At 42.6% G+C, this 21169-nt stretch overlaps 3 protein-coding genes across 3 annotated transcripts in view; 1 reads left to right on the top strand and 2 right to left on the bottom strand.

Annotated features, from left to right (window-relative positions):
• Positions 1–2528, top strand: part of FAM184B (family with sequence similarity 184 member B) — a 48100-nt gene extending 45572 nt beyond the window's left edge. The window contains exon 12 of the mRNA XM_074147267.1: positions 61–2528. Coding sequence (XP_074003368.1) covers positions 61–151 — 91 coding nt within the window. The 3' untranslated portion in view covers positions 152–2528. The remainder of the gene's footprint in view (positions 1–60) is intronic.
• MED28 (mediator complex subunit 28) lies at positions 121–4084 on the bottom strand. Its single transcript, XM_074147268.1, has 4 exons — positions 3910–4084; positions 3736–3802; positions 2880–2992; positions 121–2686 (listed from the first exon to the last, which is right to left on the bottom strand). Exons 1-4 carry the CDS (start codon positions 4072–4074, stop codon positions 2489–2491), a joined length of 543 nt encoding a protein of 180 aa, XP_074003369.1. The 5' UTR covers positions 4075–4084; the 3' UTR covers positions 121–2488.
• A 779-nt stretch (positions 4085–4863) lies between these two features.
• Positions 4864–19921, bottom strand: LAP3 (leucine aminopeptidase 3). The gene is made up of 13 exons (XM_074147479.1): positions 19751–19921; positions 18873–18988; positions 18490–18544; positions 16228–16333; positions 14959–15118; positions 13259–13420; positions 12258–12416; positions 11357–11481; positions 9973–10061; positions 8088–8190; positions 6284–6363; positions 5510–5622; positions 4864–5383 (listed from the first exon to the last, which is right to left on the bottom strand). The coding sequence occupies exons 1-13, from the start codon at positions 19871–19873 to the stop codon at positions 5185–5187; spliced, it is 1590 nt and encodes a 529-aa protein (XP_074003580.1). The 5' UTR covers positions 19874–19921; the 3' UTR covers positions 4864–5184.
• Between the last annotated feature and the right edge of the window lie 1248 nt (positions 19922–21169).

Here is a 21169-nt window from a genome sequence, read left to right as displayed (position 1 = left end):
AATATCAGTAAGATTGTAAGTAAGTAAATGAATGATGCTAATGCTTATTTGTTTGCACAGGACACAAGGCAACGAACCACCGCAAACCAAAGATGACCAAACCCAAGACCCTCAGCATGAAGAATGGTTTACTAAGTATTTTTCATTTTAAAGCAAACTATTTCCATACTTCTCAGAATTGCTAGAAAAGCTGTTCCTTTTTTATTTTAGGGAATGATAATCAAATATATGATTTGAAAAAAAAAAAAAATTTCCAAGTAAATAATTAGGAACAACTATACTCTCTTACATCTAATTATTATGGAGTTATAGTCATGGATTTCAGAAAAACGCGTATTTTTTAACAACCTCTGTAAAAAATGAAGAAAAAGCAACATTCTGGATACCGTTATGTGAAGAGACTTTTTAATCAAGAGACTGTACCGCTCCACAGTTACATTAAATATGCAATTTGGTCTCTGATACGTCCTGTCAATCTGGCTCCAGCTGAAAAAAGATCTTACTTCTGTAAGTGATTTCTGTAGGTTTATACATTTGCTTGATCAGCTGTTTAAAATAATTCCTGCATATAGTAATGTAATTTTTAACGTTTTTAATAGTTTTTTTGTTAAACTTATTTTAAGCTGTACAGCATGTGGTATACCTCCAAGAACAGCATGTTTATAGCAGGCTGGTTTAGAAACTTTCTGGTTTGCTTAATAAACTGTTTTGTATAGTCACTATTGCAATATAATATTCCTATTGCACTTCAATACATGTAACAATCAGCCTGATAAATTAATTATGTAAGTATGAACATTAAAACTTGCTTGTAAATCCTCCATTTCCATGTTTTGCAAAATAGTGCTGTGTTATGCTGCAGTGCGAGTCAGATACACCAAGTTCCAGATCTATTGGAACTGTGTAGTTGCACATTTTATCTCAATATTGTCCTTAAACCCACCAAAACACAAAGTGGGCAAATAACTACATTTATCAGATCACCACTGGGAGGAAAGACACCCATGAAGAAACGAACCCTCAGGTGATTCATCAACAAATGTGAAAGGCAGGGAATTGTGCAAGCAGCAGCCCAGTGTTTAAGACAGAATCATCTTCAAGTGCTATGATTGATTTGAACCCCCGTTTAATTTCAACCAGTAGGGCCCAGCTACGTAATAAATTTTACACATGCAGGGAGTCACAGCTCCAGCCGAACCTCTTCTTGTGCAGAACAGCCAGCAGGAACTGTACCAACAGCTGCAAGCACTTAGTGCACAACCACCACCGCGCCTCACCCGTAGCTAAAAGGTGGCAGAAGGGGCAGGATGCTTCTACAGGCCAGTACTTTCGTCCCAGCTGTTTAGTATTTTTTCCAAGATGAACTGCTTGATTTGGAAGACTTTGGCATCAGATCTGGCAAAAAGACACTTTTTATATAAGCAATCAAGAAGGGGATAAAATGATGTACAGTAATTAACGCTGAAGAGCGCCTTAGTATCTGTGAGATCAGAAACATACAGGGCTGAGTGTTTTAGTTTTCATCCACTCTGCCCCAAAAACTTTAAAAGCACACTAGGAAGTTCAATGCACAATTATTAATTCTAATTTCCAGGGTTACAATATTCTAATTAACCCTGTCCCCAAAATGGTATCCCTAGAAAATGGCTTTCCTGGCTACGTGGATGAATTAAGCCTGTGGCCTAGTAATACACAGACAGAATTCCTTTGCTATTTTTACCTCTGAAATCTTTTTTTTGGCTACATTTAGATTGCTAAATAGCACACCCCAGGAGGAGCTAATTTTGTAGGCTGGACAGTGCTGATCACCCAACAGCCACAATGAGTGGTCTTTATTTTGGGGGTAGGTATTTTAGACCATCTCTACACCAGCCTGACAGACAGAACACCAGTAACACTAGGCCTGCATTATGTACACCCCCCAGGGGTCTGCATTTCGCAATTTCATTTCATCCATTGAATTAATCCATTTCATTTCATTCAATTAAGAATCAAATTTCTACATCCCAAGACCCCTTCACGAGGTGAGGAGAAGTCCAGTGGAGATGGACAATTCACTTTAAAAAAGTACAGTCTTGATCTGACTTAGGGACAATTCTAAGGGTGTTTCTACAGCGATACTTACGGATAATTACTGGATCACAAAACATTTAAATCTTCCAGTAAAAGCAAACAGTAATCTCTGCAAATATTTTCATCACACCGGCAAAGATATAGTTAGGGGAAATCTAGGGCCACCGTTTCTAGAAGAAACGGGATGCATTCTGGACCAGACAGCATCCTGAGTAGCAACCCTGCATATTTTCCATGGAAATATAAAACCAATCCATATTTTTGGAAAAAAAAAAAAAAAAAAAAGGAATTTATTTTGTGTAATTGTCCTATTTATATTTGTAGTACAAATTACGTTATACAAAAAGCATACAAAGTAAAAAGGACACCACTGCTTCACATTGCTGAAAATATTCAGGTGCGTGAAGTCAAGAGATCACGTTTGCTTCATTGGAGCAGGAATATTGGCAGATGCTTGTTCCAGGTAAGCCAATGGACCTTGAGGCATTTCTGCAGGCTTTTTGTGCTGTACGCTGATGTCTTCCAGGACCTGTTGCCAGTGTCGCAGTTTGCCCAAATGCTTCTGAATTAATGCTTCTTTTCTCTGCAATTCATTTCTTAATTCTGAAACATCCTACGGATGAAAAAACGTGTATTAGTAAATAGCATTCACAAGATACAGCGTGTTCAGCAGCATGTTCAGAAACCTCAAATTAACAGGAAGGAGGTGATTAACTGTGCTGGTACACAGCTTATCTGATCTAGCACAACACAGGTGTCCTGGTTACCTGGTTGCCACGACAACAGGTAAATTAATTTAAACATACCTCTTTAATTACTTGTTCTGGTTTCTGGACTGAGAGCTGCAGTCGTTTTTGTAGAAAAAAGCATTCAGTTTGTCTTGCAACATCCAGAAACTTCTGGATGCACTGATCAACACCTGAACATAAAATAACAACATAGAAAGAACACGTTCCAAAACAGCAGTTATCAGGCTGATAGTTACTGGTAGTTGCCTGCATGCTATTAAAAACACTTTTCACAGTACTCTCTAGAAAGAAAACCTTCACATTTACTAAAATTATGCATTTATAAAACCAGGATTAAGTCACTGTATAAAATGCTTTGTAAACGTTCAGAGCTTCTCTTAAAGGTGCAAGACAACTCTTTTTTTCCCAGGTTTTACTACAACTTTGACAACGATGAAGAGCAATAAAATTATTTGTGGAACTAAGAAATCTCGGCTTCCCTTTCCCAGCTTTTATTATTGCTCCATATGGCTTCATCATGCACCACATTACCTTCCTAGTTTTCGAACCACATGTTTAATTGCACCTTAATAACCCCAGGAGCCGGCTGGCACTCGGGACCTTTCCGCAAGACCCACACCCCCCCCCCCCCCCCCGACATCGTTCCCGGGTGGGTTTCTTTCCGTGGGAGCCTCCCACTGCGAAACTTCCCAAGAAGTTTTAGGGGACGCTGGCCGTAGATCGGCAACCCCAGCCGTCCCCTCAGTATTTCATGCCCGCAGAACAAAGCCGTGGGGCACCCAGGGCTCCTGTGAGGCCCAGCCGAGCCGCGACACCCCGGCAGCGCCGAAGGGGCCAGCCCGGCCCGCCGGAGCCGAACACCGGGGGAGCGGGGCACCGCGGCGAACGCCCCCCTCCACCCCCGGGGCCTCACCGGTGCGGATCTCCTCCTGGTCGGTGCCGTTCACGTAGTCCTGGCTCACCAGCGAGGCGAAGCAGGCCTGTCGGAGAGGGAAGCGAGGGGGTAAGAGGGCGGCGGGGGGGGCCTGGCATCGTGAAGGCAGCGCCCCCCTCCGCCCGCGGCCCTCCCTCACCCCAGCGCACGCACCTCGAAGGACGCTTCCAGCTCGTCCACCAGCGTGTTGTTGGGATTGCGCGGCCCCGTCGGAGGCGGGATGAGGCCGGCCGGGCCGGGCCCGCCGGGAGGTCCCGGCGGCGGAGGCGGCGGGCCCGGCGGCTGGTTGGCGAACATGCCGCTCAGGGCGCCCGCCATGGCGAGCCGCGAGGGGAGGGGGGGGGGGGGCCGGGCGGCAGCTGCGCGTGCGCCAAGGGGCGGGAGGCGAAGGCGGGCCCAGGCGCTGCGCCCCGCCCCCACCCCCGGCGCCTCAGACGGTGCCGCGGCGCGGCCGTTAACGGCTCCCGTCAGCCGTTACCGCCCCCGCCTGCTGGGTATAGCCCCCGCCGCGTCAAACGGTGAAGAGGAGAGACAGAGGAGGCAAGTTCATCCTGCCCAGCGCGATCCTCCTTCTCCTCCAGCCGGGGTGAGCTCCCGCTCAGCGTCACTTGTTACACGCCAGCGCTTAACCCCTCCCCAAAAAAATCCCCCAAACTAAACCCAGCCTTTTGGGCCTGCCTCCCACAAATTCTGAGGAAAACCTCACCCCGCATTGTAAACGTTAGGTGTGTTTGGCATCTGAACGGGTTGTGGGAATCCTGTCCCACAGCAGCGAAGGGGGGAGCAGCAGGATGAGGGACATGATGTGAGACGATGGCTGCTCCCCCCAAAAACCCACCGAACGCTTACTCCATTCATTAGTTTTTGTAAAACTGTTACAAGATAGACTCTTGTTGGCGCTTGTTTAAGACTCGCTACATAATTTAATGCTGAAGCCATGCGAATCACACTAATTGCAACAGCCTAGAAAACCTTATTGTGCTGTTTTAGTTTTTCTGTAAAAACCCCCTTCTAACATTTTTCCTCAAACAGCTTTGCAGAGTTACCTTTCACACCACCTACCATTCATCCGAAACAGAGGCACAGATTTCCATCTACGGTTAATTCCCTCTCAGCAAAAATACACACCCAGATAAGAGATTTATTGTTTGCAATAATTATGCTTACTTTACATATAAAATAGGAATTCATATATTTTCCATCATCATGTTTTGGTATTAAATATCTCAATAGTTCAGAGTATTTTTTTATTTTAAACTGCATAATCTCCAAGGTGAGATATTCTTACCCACGTAATGATTTATAAAATGCATTTGTAGTTCATTGCCGTAGTGAAAATAGGCTTGGGGCATTCATTTATGAATAATACATTTTAAGATTTTTTTTTTTTTTTGTTAAGGCAGAGTGGATGACTTTAGAGTAAGTATTTTATTTGATACCGTGACTGTCTTGACTTAATCGAGTTGCAAACTCTACTAGCGTTCTTGTAGGGCGTCCTGCCATTCCTTTCCGAAGATAGGGCACCTCGTCTTTGTTCGACATCACCCCAGCTATATCCAAGTGAGCCCAGTGAGGGGCAGTGACAAATTCCTTCAGGAATGCAGCAGCTGTGCACGCTCCTCCAGCTCTGTGGGAAGCAGAAAAACTGTATTGGTTCTAAAGCAACACCGACAGCACAAATAAAATTAACAAACACACATTAAACAAATACACTGAAAGAAAAGGGCACGTGAAGGATATTGGTACATCTCACCTGCTGTACTTTCCAATGTTACTCAGATCTGCAAGCGGACAGTCTGTTACTTGTTTGGTGTAATGCTCAAAAAGAGGCATTCTCCAAACTCTGTCTCCTGTCACAATGCTAGCCTGAAAAAGAAACAGTGACACTGTTGGCAAATTTTTCTTTTTCTTTTTTTAAACTGCATTATAAGACCCGACACTGTGCGTGCTTGTTTTTGTTTAGTTTTGATCAGTCTAAAAATCTTCAGCCCAATATAATATTAGGTGCTTGGAAACACACTGCAAAACAAAACAGTGAATCCTACTTTTCAGGTAGTGTTAGTCAAGAGGCAAAATCTAAAGACTGCTTTCTTTTTTTTCCCCCCCAAACTTTTTTTCTTCTGACAACACAAATCCTTCCCTTCAGAGACTTCCTTTAACCATCATAATTCAGGCACTCAGGAGGCCTCTCTGAATTTGTGTCAGTATTGTTAAGCACAATTAATTATATTTGTAACTAATGTATAAGCTCTGGACTACTGACAGATGTGGTAAGTTATCAGAACATGCAGATCCTTGAGATGATGTGCATGCAGTTTCCTGAATGTCATTAAACCTCAATAAAGAGCTAGTAATTAAGTCAAAATTAATTTTTTTTCAGTTAAATACAGTACTAAATTCCTACAAAATTTCAAAATGTAGTAACTTTTAGGTATGCATAAAGACTTTCAGTAATGCACTAACTTTTCAATAACGACAGCTATTACTGAATTATGATGATGATTTAATAATAATGCAGATGGCCCACCTCATAAAGGTGAGTCCAGAGCCAAGATGAGTTTGTGAACACTCCAGTCGCAGCAGACCCTAATGCAACATCCATGGCACCTACAAAAACACACCTTCAAGGTCACACACCAAAGGCAAACCTGAATTATTCCTCTGCATCCTCACAGAACTCCTCACAGGACTTCCCATTCTTAATTCCCATTATCCGTAATGTCTAAAAAGTCTGCAAAACCTAAAGATTTTAGTACATTTGCATTTTTAAAATTTTAAACGTTAAAACATTTATATAATCCAACAGGACAAGAATTCATAAAAATTGTATTCTGTATCTCATGAAACTAGATTTTCCGATTTCAGCCTGATGTTTCTTAGCAATATTTCTAATATAATGTATTCAGTAATAACAGTGTCTTCTCCAAAAAACAAAAAAACAACCCCCTCTTAAATTTTATTGTTTCCATATAGAAAATATAAGTGGACTTTTTTCAATTTATAAACCTCTACAATTTTCAAGCTGATACTTTCCCTTTTGTGAATTTCACTTGCATAGTTTTTTGCACAGCATATGTGAATTTACTTTAAATGAAAATAATCCTTATCAAAATACTAAACTATGCCTAAACCAGAGGGATTACATACATATTTATTTATTTGATACCACAGAACTGCTTCTCTAATGCCAACACTCAATCCTCAGTGAGATTTAAAAAAAAAGAAGGAAAAAAAGTAGTTTAACAAAATGATGTGTCAAAGTAATTTCTACTGGAGCTTCTCCTCCTGCTTGATGCCCAAGGATCCCAAACACAGAATAATCTAAAGTTAGAGTAAACTCCTCCTTCTATCGTGCCCTTTATATGAGAATACTTTTATACAAGCCAACAATCTTAAAATTGGCTTCTCTTCTGTCTATTGAATTTTTCCATAGTATTTGAACTGGTAAAACTGATGGAACATAATTTAAAGCACTAGTAGAGAACATATAGAAAGATAATTATATTGCTTAGCATATGCATAAGCAACACAGTGGTCTCCTGCCTGAACTACTCTTCCATGTCTGCTCTCATTTCAGCTACAGTCACTTCACCCATGACAGCTTGTAACTGCAGTTCAGGAGATGCATACACAATGCTGGTTTTAAATTTAAAATTATAAGCTTATTCACATACAACTGTAGAGATGAAACAATTTAAGCAGATTTTATTATGCCTGAAAGTATGCAAACTGTATATAAGAGATACTTCGGTCAAATGAATTCTTGGGAAGATGATAATGACTCTCCTATCATCTAGAATCATGGAGACCTGAGCTGGCTCACATCATGGAAGAGCTGGTGCTGGCTTGGTCAGAACTCAGGCACTCAGGAAGTTATTCACAAAGAGGCTATTTTGGTTCCAGCAGGGCCAGTGCCATACGGACATGGCAGGATTTTTCCACAACCACGCTGCTATCTTTGCATCACACAGCTCCAGGAGCTGGGAGGGCTCAGCTCAGAAATTGGAAACATTGTGCAGAAACATCCAAGTCTGCATAGGTTTTCCTGCTCTTCTTAGCTCCAGCTCGGCTGGGCCGGCCCGACTTCGTCTGCATTGCTGAGCGTGTACCCTGCACACCAATACCCTCCCCAGACCTAGAGACACGTTGCAGACGTACAAGTTGTTAGAGCATAAACTGTACTAGCGGCTGTCCTACAACATGGAGTATCATCTCAATTGCTTTCAAATTCAGGTTGGCTTCATATACAGACTGCAACTAATCCACAGCCCAACTAATGAGAGTAACAAACAACTGGCCTGCAAAATGAGCGGGGAAGGGAGACTGCTTACCAGTTAACGTTGCAGCATTCACAACAGCCCTTGCATTAAAGTCGTGGGCATAACAGAGAGCATCAGCTAACAGCAGTCTTCCTTCTGCATCTGTGTTATCTACCTTCAGGTAAAAATTAGTGAAAAAAGATTAACTCCTGAAAACACCCCTTTCACTGACTTATTTCTTACATACTATCTTAAGTAGCTGTCAGATTGTGAATGTTCTGTCACAGACCCTAGCAATTTCAGGTAATCAAAATTTATTCAAAATAAACTAAAAAAAAAGAAAAAAGTTAGTATTGATATAGTTATATTTAGAAAATAAAAGTGTATCTGTCGCTGAGGTCAAATTATCTTTCAGCGCTACAGCCTCCTCTGCGTGCTGGGCCTCTGTGCTGCTGGCTCCTCAGAAGAGCCTGAAGAGGTGCCTCAGTGGACCACATGGAGCTGGTCACCATTACCAGCAAAGCCCCAGGAATCCCAGAGGCTGCTTCTCAGCAAGAGCAGAGATCACAGAATCATAGAATGGTTAGAGTTGGAAGGGACCTCAAACATCATCCAAGTTCCAACCCCCCTGCCATGGGCAGGGACACCTCCCACCAGACCAGGTTGCTCAAAGCCCCATCCAGCCTGGCCTTGAACACCTCCAGGGATGGGGCATCCACAACTTCCCTGGGCAACCTGTGCCAGTGTCTCACCACCCTCACAGGAAAGGATTTCTTTCTGGTATCTAATCTAAATCTCCCCTCTTTCAATTTAAAACCATTACCCCTCATCCTATCGCTACATTCCCTGATAAAGAGTCCCTCCCCATCTCTCCTTTAGCCCCCTTTAGAGACTGGAAGGCCATTATAAGGTCTCCCTGGAGCCTTCTGTTCTCCAGGCTGAACAACCCCAACTCTCTCAGCCTGCCCGTGGAAACCTCAAAGATATAGAGGGTACTACAAAGCACAGACGCATGCGTGAAAACAGTTCCTTGTTATACTGCTCTCTCTTTGGATCTTGAAACTTCTTCCCTCTAAAAAAAAAAAAAATAATCAATACCCCCTTCACTCCTTTCCACTTTCAGGGAAAATTAATGATGAATTCTGCAAGATTAATTGCATGATGTGCTCTGAGCTACTAGCACTTTCTTGCAAATTTCTCCTTGGTGGGGGAATACATGCTCAGTCTTTTCCCCTCAAAGCAGAGGGTGCCTGAACTCAGTTTTGGGAGAACCACCTGCAGGAACTAGAAGGTTCAGCAAGTCAAGGGTGGCAGAACCACAGAAATTCAGAGTGAAATATTGATTATGCCATCTACTTCTGCAGGAAATCAGCCATCTATGGCACAATGACTTTCAATACCATTTAATCTATTAGATGAAAATGGAACAGTTTGGATTAAATATGAAATATGTATTTTGGGTAATGATTTGGCAAGCTCCTTTGAACCAACAGCCCCTATGACTCAGAGTTCTGATTGTACGCAGCAGTTTGGCAGGGTAAAGACCTTGGTTATGTGAGGAGAAAACTAATACTCTTATGTCTTACTCCAGACAGCAGGGGAGTGTCCTGAAGGGTCTGCCGGAAGCAATTAGTATGTTATTCATTATGACCGAGAACCTGTATTTATGAGCACTATAACAACCTCTTGTGCTAAAACAAGATTTTCTAGCATCTTCAGTAAATGACCATACCGTTCAGCTTTTCCTAGGAATTTATAAACATGTCTAATCTCTTCAATCTGTATTTATATTTGAAAGAATTAATAACATGCTTTTTACATTTTTAAAAACAGTACATTTGCACTGCTTATCTTTTTCAAGGGTCTTTTCAAACACCTACTCTGACTGCAGTCATATAACTTGGTTGATTAAACCACTTCACTGAAAGCATTCAAAATGCAAGTTTCACATACATACCTGTATTGTTTTCCCGTTCTTGGCTCTAACTACATCCCCAGGCTTGTTTGCCTTTCCACTGGGCATATTTTCACAGAGGGGTGCCAGACCTCAGAGAGAAAAAGAAAACTGCATTACTAGTTTCTTTCTCAGAAAAGTAAAAAAAAAAAAAAACCAACTTAGAAAAAACCCAAACACCTCCTTAAGTACTATTCTTATTTTGAATTTGTGCTCAAAATCCAGATTTTCCTGGTTACTGAAAGACAGACACACAGTCCAGTTTTCAATCAGGGAAATTCCTCTGCATGTTGCAACATCACATTCTCTCACCCGCACCATTCTACCACTAGAATTTACTTCTACTTTATGCCCAGACAAGTGAGATCAGAAGAGCAACAAATGCCATCTTATGTCTTCCACATATGAATAAGCTGCAGGTAAAAGGATCTCTTTCTGAAATTAAAAACTTCTCAAATTAACATTCTGAGCCATTCAAGCTCTGCTCTTTGTAAATAAATATTGTGTAATGTCAAGAGGAGTCCGAGGACTCGCCGTAGAACTCCAGCCATAAAAAAGGAAATAGAGGTGAGCAAAAAAGAGGCTCAGCGTCAAAACTCCAACTATAAATGGGATAATGGGATGAAAGGCACTCCACCATTTCTAGGAAAAACCTGCTCCTGGCACAAGGAATAAGCAAATTGTGAGCCACCACTTTTCAGTGGAATTACACACACAGACTTTTACTCCACTGATTTAGCCTTTCCCACTGCATACTTGTACGTGAAGAATGTGGTGAGGCTGTGTGTTTCGCTGCCCTCTACTGGTTGAAGCATAAAAGCGACTAAAATGTTAATTTCCTGAAAGTCAAGGTTCTCAAACATAAAACTTATCTTAGAACAGATTACATGCCATCAACAACTCGTTTTGCCACAGGTCCTGAATCAGCTCATTTAATTTTAGCTGTGCAACATTTCCACAGAAAAATATAAGAATTGCTCATACTTAAAAATAGTATCAGTAGACTGGGGGTTTTTTGTTTGTTTTAGATTTCTGCAGAGATATTCACCTAAGGAAACAAAAGCTGATCCCTCTTCCTGTTCAGCTGTGGCAAACACTCATGGAGGTAGCTCAGCTAACTCCTTTTCATTTTTAATTGCTTTTACAGATATCCACAGTCCTCATAATGAAAAATTTTCTGAAAAAAATTGTCGAAGTTTATTGACAATAATTTTTCTCACCTAAGTTCTAAAAATCATGCCTTCAAAATTTTAACTCAGTGTTGAAATATTTTATTCAAGCAAAGCTAGTAATTTTTGATAAGCAAGTAAAAATGGAAGAAAATGACTTAGTCAAAAAGAAATCTTGTAAGATTAAGATTTTTGGATTCTCACACAAACCTACTTACCAATTATGTTAAGAGGCAGATTTAAAGCTGCTGCTGTCACAATGGCTGAACAGATAGTTGCTGCCCCTCCCATATCTGCTCTCATCGCATCCATACCCGAGGATGGCTTCAGTGAAATGCCACCACTGGAACAAACAGCACAAGTATCACCCGACACGTAAGACTTTGAACTTGCACACATTGATAATATTCTGTCCATCGGTATGTACCAGCACCAAGTATCAGTAAACGTGTTTTCAAATATTCCTGCAACACCCTAACGAGCACACTGAAAGCAAGGTATCTGGGTTTTCATCTCAGACTAAAAACATCCCTGAATTATTTCCTCATAATTAGAATGCCATAAAAATCCAGGTAATCTGCAGCAGACTAATCAACGGTCTCCGTAATAGCAAAAGAGCAGAAAACAAGAACAAAATAGCACACTTGGTAAAATCAGCATATGGAAGGGGAACAGAATGATAAATTCTTCAGTTGTTAGACAACATGAAAAGCAGTTAAGACAATATGAAAAGCAGTTATAAGGAACTGCTGCAAGAACGAACTATTTTTTCTTAAGCGTGATCTAGCTGTCCAGTGACAGCAATTCAAACCATGTAAATTCTGCATCCAGAGGTTTGCTCAGGCCAGAAAAAGAAAAAACAGCAAGTTCTTTGGGTTCTCCCCACCCCTGAATTTCCGTTTTCCCCTTACAAGATATGGGCATATCAATTCTTACTTTGTCCAACCGCTCAAGCTTGTCTTCTCCCCAGAAAAGGCAGCAGAGTCTACTAGATAGGGCAAGTTCACTGGAATGGCATTGAAAGATACGCTGAGCAAAGAAAAAGTATCTTCCCGTTGAACGTGAATAGCAGGAAGGCATTTTTCCCCCCTTTAGTCATTAAAATATTAGCATACATACCTGTCAAATGTAACTCCTTTTCCTACAAACACCAACGGGGAGTCATTTGTGTTAGCACCACCCGAATAGTGAATCTCCAGAAAGATCGGAGGTTCAGCTGAACCCTTGGCTACGCTCAGGAATGCTCCCATCTGTTGTGTTGCTATCCAAGACTCCGGTCTGGAATAGAAATAAATTGGTTTTTTTCCTTTTTTGTAATTGGACACTTTGACTAGGGTGATTTATTTTGTTTGTTTAGAGATCACAGTTCTTGAAGGCTTATACACAAACTATTAATTTCATTTTAGTTATTTTGGAAACAGTTATTTAAATCCAACCATTATTACTTTTTTTTTTTTTGGTGAAACAGAAAAATAGTGCCTCAGAGTTGCTGCTTGGATTTTGTTTTGCCTTGTTTAAAAAAAAACCACACACAACAAACCAAACAACCATCAGCCTACACTTCCTGCGTAAGAAACATTGAAGTTTAACTTGCACAGCCAGTCAGCCCATTTCCACTGAGGAGCAGTAACTACAAGTACCGAGGCAAGAAGCACTAGCTATGCAGATTCAACTGAAAGGGCTTTTATGATTAAAAAAAGCCCCAACAACAACAGCAATAAACAGAGGATGTTTAACTACCACATCCAAACAAAAAAAGCAAAGTTACGTATAAAATCCACTTGGAAGAAACCCAAAAGGTATTAGAAAGAGGGTACGCAGTATTTGCCCTCTATTCACTGAGTCTTCATCAGGCTTCCTCTTTCAGAGCGCATGTGTCAATTAAGCAGTAATTGACTGCACGACTAAGTGACAGTAAATCATTTTACTGTGTCACAGTATCTTGCTTACTCCGCAAACTGGAAGCTCACCTTTAATACCGAGAGCAGCTTGCAATCTGGGCACCTTTTTGCCAAACACTTCCCCTGCTTCTGTCATCTGAAGCAGCAGAGTGAAAAATGAGAGCACACTGCATATCTGCATACCTTACCCAATAGAGGAATCATTTCAGTGGAATTTACCTTATATGGACCTTCACGTTGCTGAAACTTCTGAGCTTCTGTTCAATATGTTCGGCAAATTTGATTGGAGTAATATGATTAGCTGGAGCCTCCATAAGATACCGAGCGAGGTTCTGACCCTCAGCATAGGTAACACCTTTTTGCCAGGCTTCACTTCCCGCACTAAACAACACCATACAATAATCAGGATCATAAACATTTGTAAAAGTAAGATGTTGTCAGCATCCATCTGTTCTCTCCTGTTTGAAAATGCAGTCTCATTAATTTGGGGCAATTAAGAATGTCATAGTAATCTCACTATGAGGGATTTAGTATGAAATCCAAGGTGCATCTAGTCTGGTAGTTCATCTCTGAGTCTAGTCAGTGCCAAATGCCTCACAGAAAGCTCGAAGAATCCTAGAGCAGACAGATATGAAATTATCTGCCTGATACATTAGGTCTTGTCCTAATCCTTACTAGTCAGAGATTGGCTTTAAATCCTTAAGCACAAGGTTTAATACTTCTTCCAAAGTTTGTAATCGCATTAATTGGAACAGCTCTGAAAGTTTTTATTTACCATATAAAGCTTCCAGTTCTGTTTTTCACCTTACTGAAATATGACTATGTGATAAGAGTGGAATTTAGATCTTTCACAGTGTATTCAAGGCATTTCACTAACGAATGTCATAGCAAATATTAGCAGAGCTGCCTGCATAGGGAATGGAGATGTCTCCCTGGTTACTTTGCAACACCAGTACAAAACCTTTCATTTTACTGAGACAGAACTGAAAGACTTGCTTACTTTAAAAGATATCACAAAGCAGAGCATTAAGCTGGATTCTGCCTCTCAGAAAAGCTAACACGGTGAAGAAGGAACCCAGAAGGAATATAGAAAGATTGCCTGGATATGGAGGAATGGAATTAAGATAAATCTTCGCTGACACTGGAACTGGCAAGAAGTGGGAAAGGTACCAAGAGGACTTTAGCAGGTAAATCATCAGCAGAAGGAAGGTCAGGAATAACGCTGCCCCCTTGCTAAGTCGGGTGGACAATCTAGTGAACACTGAGAAAACTGAAGTTAACGCCTGCTTTGCATCAGTCTTAATAACTACTAAGGTCTGCTTCCATATTCCACAAACAATTGTTAGTGCTTGCTAAGAGAGTCTGGGGAAGAAAGGTACTACCCACGGAGAAGGAAGATAGACTCAGGACTGCTTAAGAAAGCTGGAGAGACACAAGTCCTTGGTAGCAGGCAGGATGTACCCAGGAGCTGGCTGGCAGCATTGCAAGCCTGGTCTCTCAGTTTGAAAGATCACAGTAACTCAACTTGGTCCCCAATGATTGGAAAAGGATGAAAAGGATTGAAAATCCCCATCTTTAAGAATAGCGAGGAGGATATAGGGAACTACAAGCCAGTTATCCTAGACTAATCCCCTAAAAGTTTATGGAGAAAGTAATCTTGAAAGCCATTTCCAGGTACATGAGGACAAGGTCAGTGGAAATAGTCACTATAAATTTAGTTGGGGCAAATCATGCCTGACCAACTTGACTGACTTTTACGATGAGAGGGTTGGCACAGGAAATTCAAAGGAGTAGGAGTTAAGAGGGATATTGCTGCTAGCCCTATTCTTTCAGTTTTGTTTTTTTTCCTCATGCACAAGCATGCACGGTTTTATAAATAAACAGATACATAAATAGGCAAGCTTTCCTTTTGCCATCACCTTCCATGAAGCTGAGGAGTAACTACAGGTTTCTTTTTTTGCTTGAGCTCGTTGTATTCATGCAATCCAAGGACAGCACCTTCTGCAGCCGCTTGAGCATCTCCACAGGGGTCTACTTCAACACAAGGGATCTCCAGATCCTGGAGCTGTCTACAGCCAACTGGAAAACACAGAACAGAACTAACAGGCCAAGTATTGCACAGAACAGCAAAACTGGTGTCTGAGGCGATCAATATGACATTTCAAAGAAAAAATAGTTTTAAACTCAATATATCTGAGTTCATAAGTAAATCAATTAAAAAGATCATGCAGTAGACTAATTAAAAATGCTAATGACCACATACTGACAAATTTTGACTAAAAATATCACTTGATGAATTGTAATGATTAAGACATTTCACAAGAATAAAAAGGAAAGTCCACAGTTGTTCTGATTCCTTTAAGCTCGCTCTGTATCAAGAAAAGCTTTACCATTCTGGAGTGCTACGGATTATGACTATCTACAGGTATCTGAAATTTGCTGTAATTTCGTTTTTTGCTAAGAATATGACTGCTCTTGTCTTCCGAATGAGTTTCTACACATTTTTATAAACAAACAAAAATTCCATAAATTCTATTTTGTACCCAAATAATTTAACAGCATTTTGGCAGCTGGTGAGACAATGCAGGCTAGCACTTTGGACATACAGCTGTCATGTGTGTGACAGGTCTCTAGTCTCAGATTATAAACTCTGCAATGAGAACTCTTTGTATTCTTGTTTTATACACACTCAGATGCAGCAGACATCCTTGATTAAGATAGAGGCCTCCTCTGCCTACGACAGATAACGTACTGAATCGTATTACTGATGTTGTGAAAGATACCAGTTCATAACACAAATATCTCGATAACAAAGTGGCAAAAGTAAATATATGTGCATACCTAAGTACAGCACGAGCATAAAGTGAAGCGGTGATGCTCTCAGGCTTCAAAGTAGTAGTAATTAAACAACTGCCTCTTCAATATCACACTGTTTAGGGAAGTTATTTGATATAAAGAACTGCAGTTACCTGCCTGCAGATTGATTTACACTCCCTGTAACTCCTTCCTCACTAAGCAAAAGCTTACATGAGTATCAGTGACAAGTAAATGCATGTACCAAACCACGCAGTAGGTTTTGCATTTCAAAACAAAATCATATCTAGACTCACTCTTCAAAAGTGGAACATGCTGCACCATTGCAATAGTTTTACAAACAAAATGCTTAAGAAAATGTAAAAATAGTTAACCTGCAACAGCTGCACGAATATTTTCTTTGCCTTCATTCCAGTTTTCTTGGTCATTTATTCCAGCGTTCTTCTTACCCAAGCCAACTACAACCACACTTGGAAAGTCCTAGATGAAGCCAACACACAAATGGATTCACTTTCCTCATTGTTACAGCCACAGCAGAGTTGTTAAAAAGGCTTTACTTCCCAAATCAAATCAAGCAAAGCATTAAAATACATTCAGTACTTCAATACTTTCTCTGCTTACACACATTTCTATGTTGAGCCACTGTCTTGCACTCCCAATTATTTGCCACAGGCCCCAATCATTTGACACAGGCATGCAACCAGTTGTTCTGTTTTCCAGTTAATAGTTAATTAAGTGTATTGCAGACAGGGCTCTATGCTAAAACACACCGCAAACTTGGTACTTCTCAGGGCAAGCCTAAGAGCCCTTTGAAAGCAGATCCAGCTTTCCAGCTGCAACACAGGCCAGCACTGAGCTGGAAAAGTATAACCTTTTTTGGCACAGTTCATGGAAATAAAAATCACTTCAAAGGCTGGGCCTGAGCTGAGCTGGCAGGATTTGCCAGGTACCACACCAAAGCTGTGCAGAGAGGTGCACAGCTCCAGAGCTCAGGAAAGCAACATAGCACAGCAGACTGAATGCTTGCCTTGAAAGCTGCAAGTAGAAGGCAAAAAAGGAAGAAATAATGAAGATTAAAGGAACATTTAAAGAACGAAGGCAAATTTGTATAAAAGTCTAGGTTATACACGTGAGCAGATTTCCCATTGCTCTGAAGAAAAATGAAGTTAATCTTGGGCTTTCCCTTCCATCACAAATAACTGCTCTGTCAGTTCCTAACAATCAGCTTCCAAACTGCTACACCGTAGTAAAGTCTTTTAGTCAAGATTCTGAAACTAGTGTTAGCTTTCCAGAAGATCAGTCATTCCAGCTGATCTAAAATGTTGGTGGTTTTTTTGGTTATCATTATTTTACATGCTTAGAAGAGTGCAAAAGGCCAAATTCTACTGCTTTCTCTTACAGAGATTTGCTGCTTACTTCAGAGGCCATCCTGTATGCGCAACTGGGATAACGGGACCTTCAGCAGATTCAACTTCCATGCAATCTCTGAGAGCCCTTCTATTGAGCGTGGTGTCACCTGCCTGGGGTCTCCGCCAAGGAATTTATACATGGTAAGCAATACTCGCTACAAATTGTTTTATTTTAAATCATTTAAATACCCCTAGTGTAAGATCCAGTTACTTATACTGGGACACCTAGTGTAGTATTACATATTACATGTCTAGCGGCCAGCTACTGCTCCAGAAAGGCACAATCGTACTGTATTTGCCAGCTCCGTGTAGATGCATTAGATGTATTAGGGCTTCTCAAATGGTACCAAAAACCTAACCTTAAGGAGATGAATCCCCATCTCATACCCTTGGAATACATCACGTCTGTGCAGATAGAAGTCTTCTGGGAAGACCTTATAGCAGCCTTCCAGTCCCTAAAGGGGGGCTACAGGAGAGATGGGGAGGGACTCTTTATCAGGGAGTGGAGCAATAGGAGGAGGCTTAACAGTTTTAAACTGAAAGAGGGGAGATTTAGATTACATACTAGGAAGAAACTCTTTGCTGTGAGGGTAGTGAAGCACTGGAACAGGTTGCCCAGGGAAGTTGTGGATGCCCCATCCCTGGAGGTGTTCAAGGCCAGGCTGGATGGGGCTTTGAGCAACCTGGTCTAGTGGGAGGTGTCCCTGCCCATGGCAGGGGGGTTGGAACTTGATGATCTTTAAGGTCCATTCCAACCCGAACCATCCTGTGATTCTAAGTCACACCTGAAGAACAGTCCTATGTCTTGTTTTCAGAGGTTTCTCACACATGACTCTAAAACCTCTGACTACTTTGTGTTAGAAGTGTCACATCTGGAAGGTCTTTGCAGATATTGGTACACACTTGTGCATTTGCTCCTCCTGAGCGGAGAAGGCACAAAACTGCTTATTCAATAAGCAGTTGTTCACAGTGCACCACCTTCGGAGCAGACTTGTTTACATCTTCCCAATCTGCAGCGCCGGGGAGGCAGTACAGCATTGTGCAAAAGCCATGCAAACACAGGGAGTACGGAACAGCAGGTTCCAGCAGGAACCACATCTTTTGTTGAGAGGGGTAAAAAAGAGCAGAGCATTTATACAAACACAGCAGTGAACTCAGCTTAAAATAAGATGTAAAGGCAAACCTCAGACATCAGTCAATACACACACCAAAAGCCAAAGTTCGTACCTGATGCAAACCATAAAATACGCGTGTTTTGCCTTTCTTCAAAGGTGGGCCACATCTAGGACACAAAAAGATTCTTTCAGTCTTTGCTGGTGATAAGTCTGACGGTACTACACTCACTCCACAACCACACAGCGCTCCTTAACGCTGTACTGGGACGTTTGGCTCAGTGCTCATTCACAGAGAACAGCCCCCATGAATGTTCTGCATCTGCTTCCCCAGAACTTCCACAGGGGTTCCCCTCCAAACTGCTTGGTCTGATAAAAGCACATATGAGCCTGAAAAGTGGTACGGAGACAAACACTATTAACGATTAAAAAAAAAGATCATTCTTATAGGTGTTTGTAGGGACTTTAATCCATTTCACGAGTTTATCACACACTTACACAGACACAAGCTCTCTCAGCTTTCCAGACACAAGTCTATCAAAAGCATCTCCTGCACTCGTGAACTGGGCAGCACCTTCATCCTTTTCACTTGAGTAGATTCCCAGAACGAGACCCTAAAAAAAAGGGATGTACATTAATGTAAACAACATGAAATTTAGAGACCCATCTGAAAGGCAGCAAGCACGCTGCTCAAACCGTAGCTACTCCTGCATGTATTCATCTCGGTTCATGTATGCTTCTAAGGCAAGAGAGTTTGGTAAACCAGGATAAATTACTACAACTACTTTTAAGTGTGAAAAAGAAAGGAGATACAGCGTACCTAAAGTTATCATCATTTTGCCTAACATGTAGAGATAAGAAACTCTTTCAACTTGTAATTTTAAGTTCAAAAGAGCTTTTTTTCCGCCACCTTTTCCCCCAAAGGCAGCTCTCCTTCATCCCGGCAGGAGCGCAGGGAGCCCCACTGCTCCCGACTGCCCGCTTAGCCAGATGAGGGGCTGGGAAGCGGCTCTGCCCCGACACGGACCTTCTCCCGGCCCTGTCGCCCCGCGGGCACGGCTCGGTCCCACCCAGCGCCGCCGCTTTGCGAGCCGAAGCCCCGGGGGGACAGGGCCGGGAGAAGGTCCGTGTCGGGGCACACGGGGGGGCCCCTCGGGGGGGCACACGGGGCCCCGGAGCCGGGGGTCCGGCACGCTCAGCCATGAGCTGCCGAGCAGGAGAGAGGGAGGGAGGGAGGGAGGGAGAGAGAGAGGGAGGGAGGGAGGGAAAGAGGGATGGATAGAGGGACACCCGAGGGACACCCTGGAGCCGCCGCCACCCCCTCCCGCCTCGGTTCACCCCGAGCAAGCGCGGCCGCGAAGGGGCCCCCTCCTCACCTTCCCGCTCGCCCCGCGGCTGTAGCCCCGCGGCGAGGGCCCCCGGGCCGAGCAGCCGCAGGCCCGGGGGAGGTCCCGGCTGAGGCGGCGGCCAGCCGCCCTCCAGGACAGCGGCAGCAGCATGGCGAGCGGGCAGCCGGCGGCGCGGCGATGGCCTCATCCGCCCGCGCCGGCGGGGCGGAGCCCGGGGCGGGACCTAGGAACCGTTCACGACCGGTGTGTGACGGCCCACGGGGGGGGTGTCCGGCTGTCGGGGAACCGGGGGCGACTGGGTTTCACAGGGGATTTTTGCCCCCTTGTGGAACGCTCTCGGTAAGTATCCGCCCTGCTGCAGAGGATGGGGACAGCTTCTCTCGTGGGCTTGTCACAGACGTTAAAGAACCAGCCCTGGTATCCATACAGTGCACTTGGTTTGCATAGTGAAGATTAAAATGTAAATGGTTTATGAAAAAATAATCAAAGCTTTATTGCAAATGCAGAGACAACAAATTAACATTATTTCCCACGTAGGATGGTGGTTTACTTTTATAATTATATCACCACGACTGTCTAGGAAGAGTTGATTAGGTTCTAAGAGAAAGCAGTAACAATCCCAGAGTGACATTAAAAATAAAATAAAATATGGTAAATGAAAATAAAAGACGAATGACTGTGGTTATCTCTTTATCGGGAGAATCCACACCAAAATACTGGGTCATCAGTGTAATGTCAGAAGTAGATTTATGCTTCTCTAGCAAAAGCACTGCATGGAAAAGAACTGTTTGGAGTTTGCTGACCTTTATTGTATCGCCAGTATGGAGAGCCAGAGTCCAGTACGACAGGACGAGGGGTAATGGTTTTAAATTGGAAGAGGGGAGATTTAGATTAGATATTAGGAGGAAATTCTTTACTGTGAGGGTGGTGAAGCACTGGAACAGGTTGCCCAGGGAAGCTGTGGATGCCCCATCCCTGGAGGTGTTCAAGGCCAGGCTGGATGGGGCTTTGAGCAACCTGCTCTAGTGGGAGGTGTCCCTGCCCATGGCAGGGGGTTGGAACTCGATGATCTTTAAGGTCCCTTCCAACTCTAACCATTCTATGATTCTATGATTCAGTTGCACTGAATATACGCTGGATGTTAATGTCAAGTGATCCAGATTTTTTGGGGGTTGGTTTCCCCCTCCCCTCTCGAAATGTGAAAAAGAAATTAGTGCTCCTAAAAAAGCCAGTGGCTAACACTGTCTTGAAGAAGACAGATTATTAGGGCCTATTAAAGCACCCTCACAAATTTCTGCTTCACTCTTAATCCTGCTAATGCACTGCGGGTTGAGTTTGGCTTATAACATTTCCCCTGAAACTAAGCCACTGACTGCCAAACGTCTGCTGGTCTTGCTGCATGTAGGCTGAAAAGAACGTAAATAGCTTTAATTTCTTACCTCACAC

Source organism: Numenius arquata, chromosome 5 (assembly GCF_964106895.1).
Source record: "Numenius arquata chromosome 5, bNumArq3.hap1.1, whole genome shotgun sequence".
NCBI lineage: Eukaryota > Metazoa > Chordata > Aves > Charadriiformes > Scolopacidae > Numenius > Numenius arquata.
Note: the sequence above shows the minus strand (reverse complement) of the source record. Positions and strands in the feature narration are given on the sequence as shown.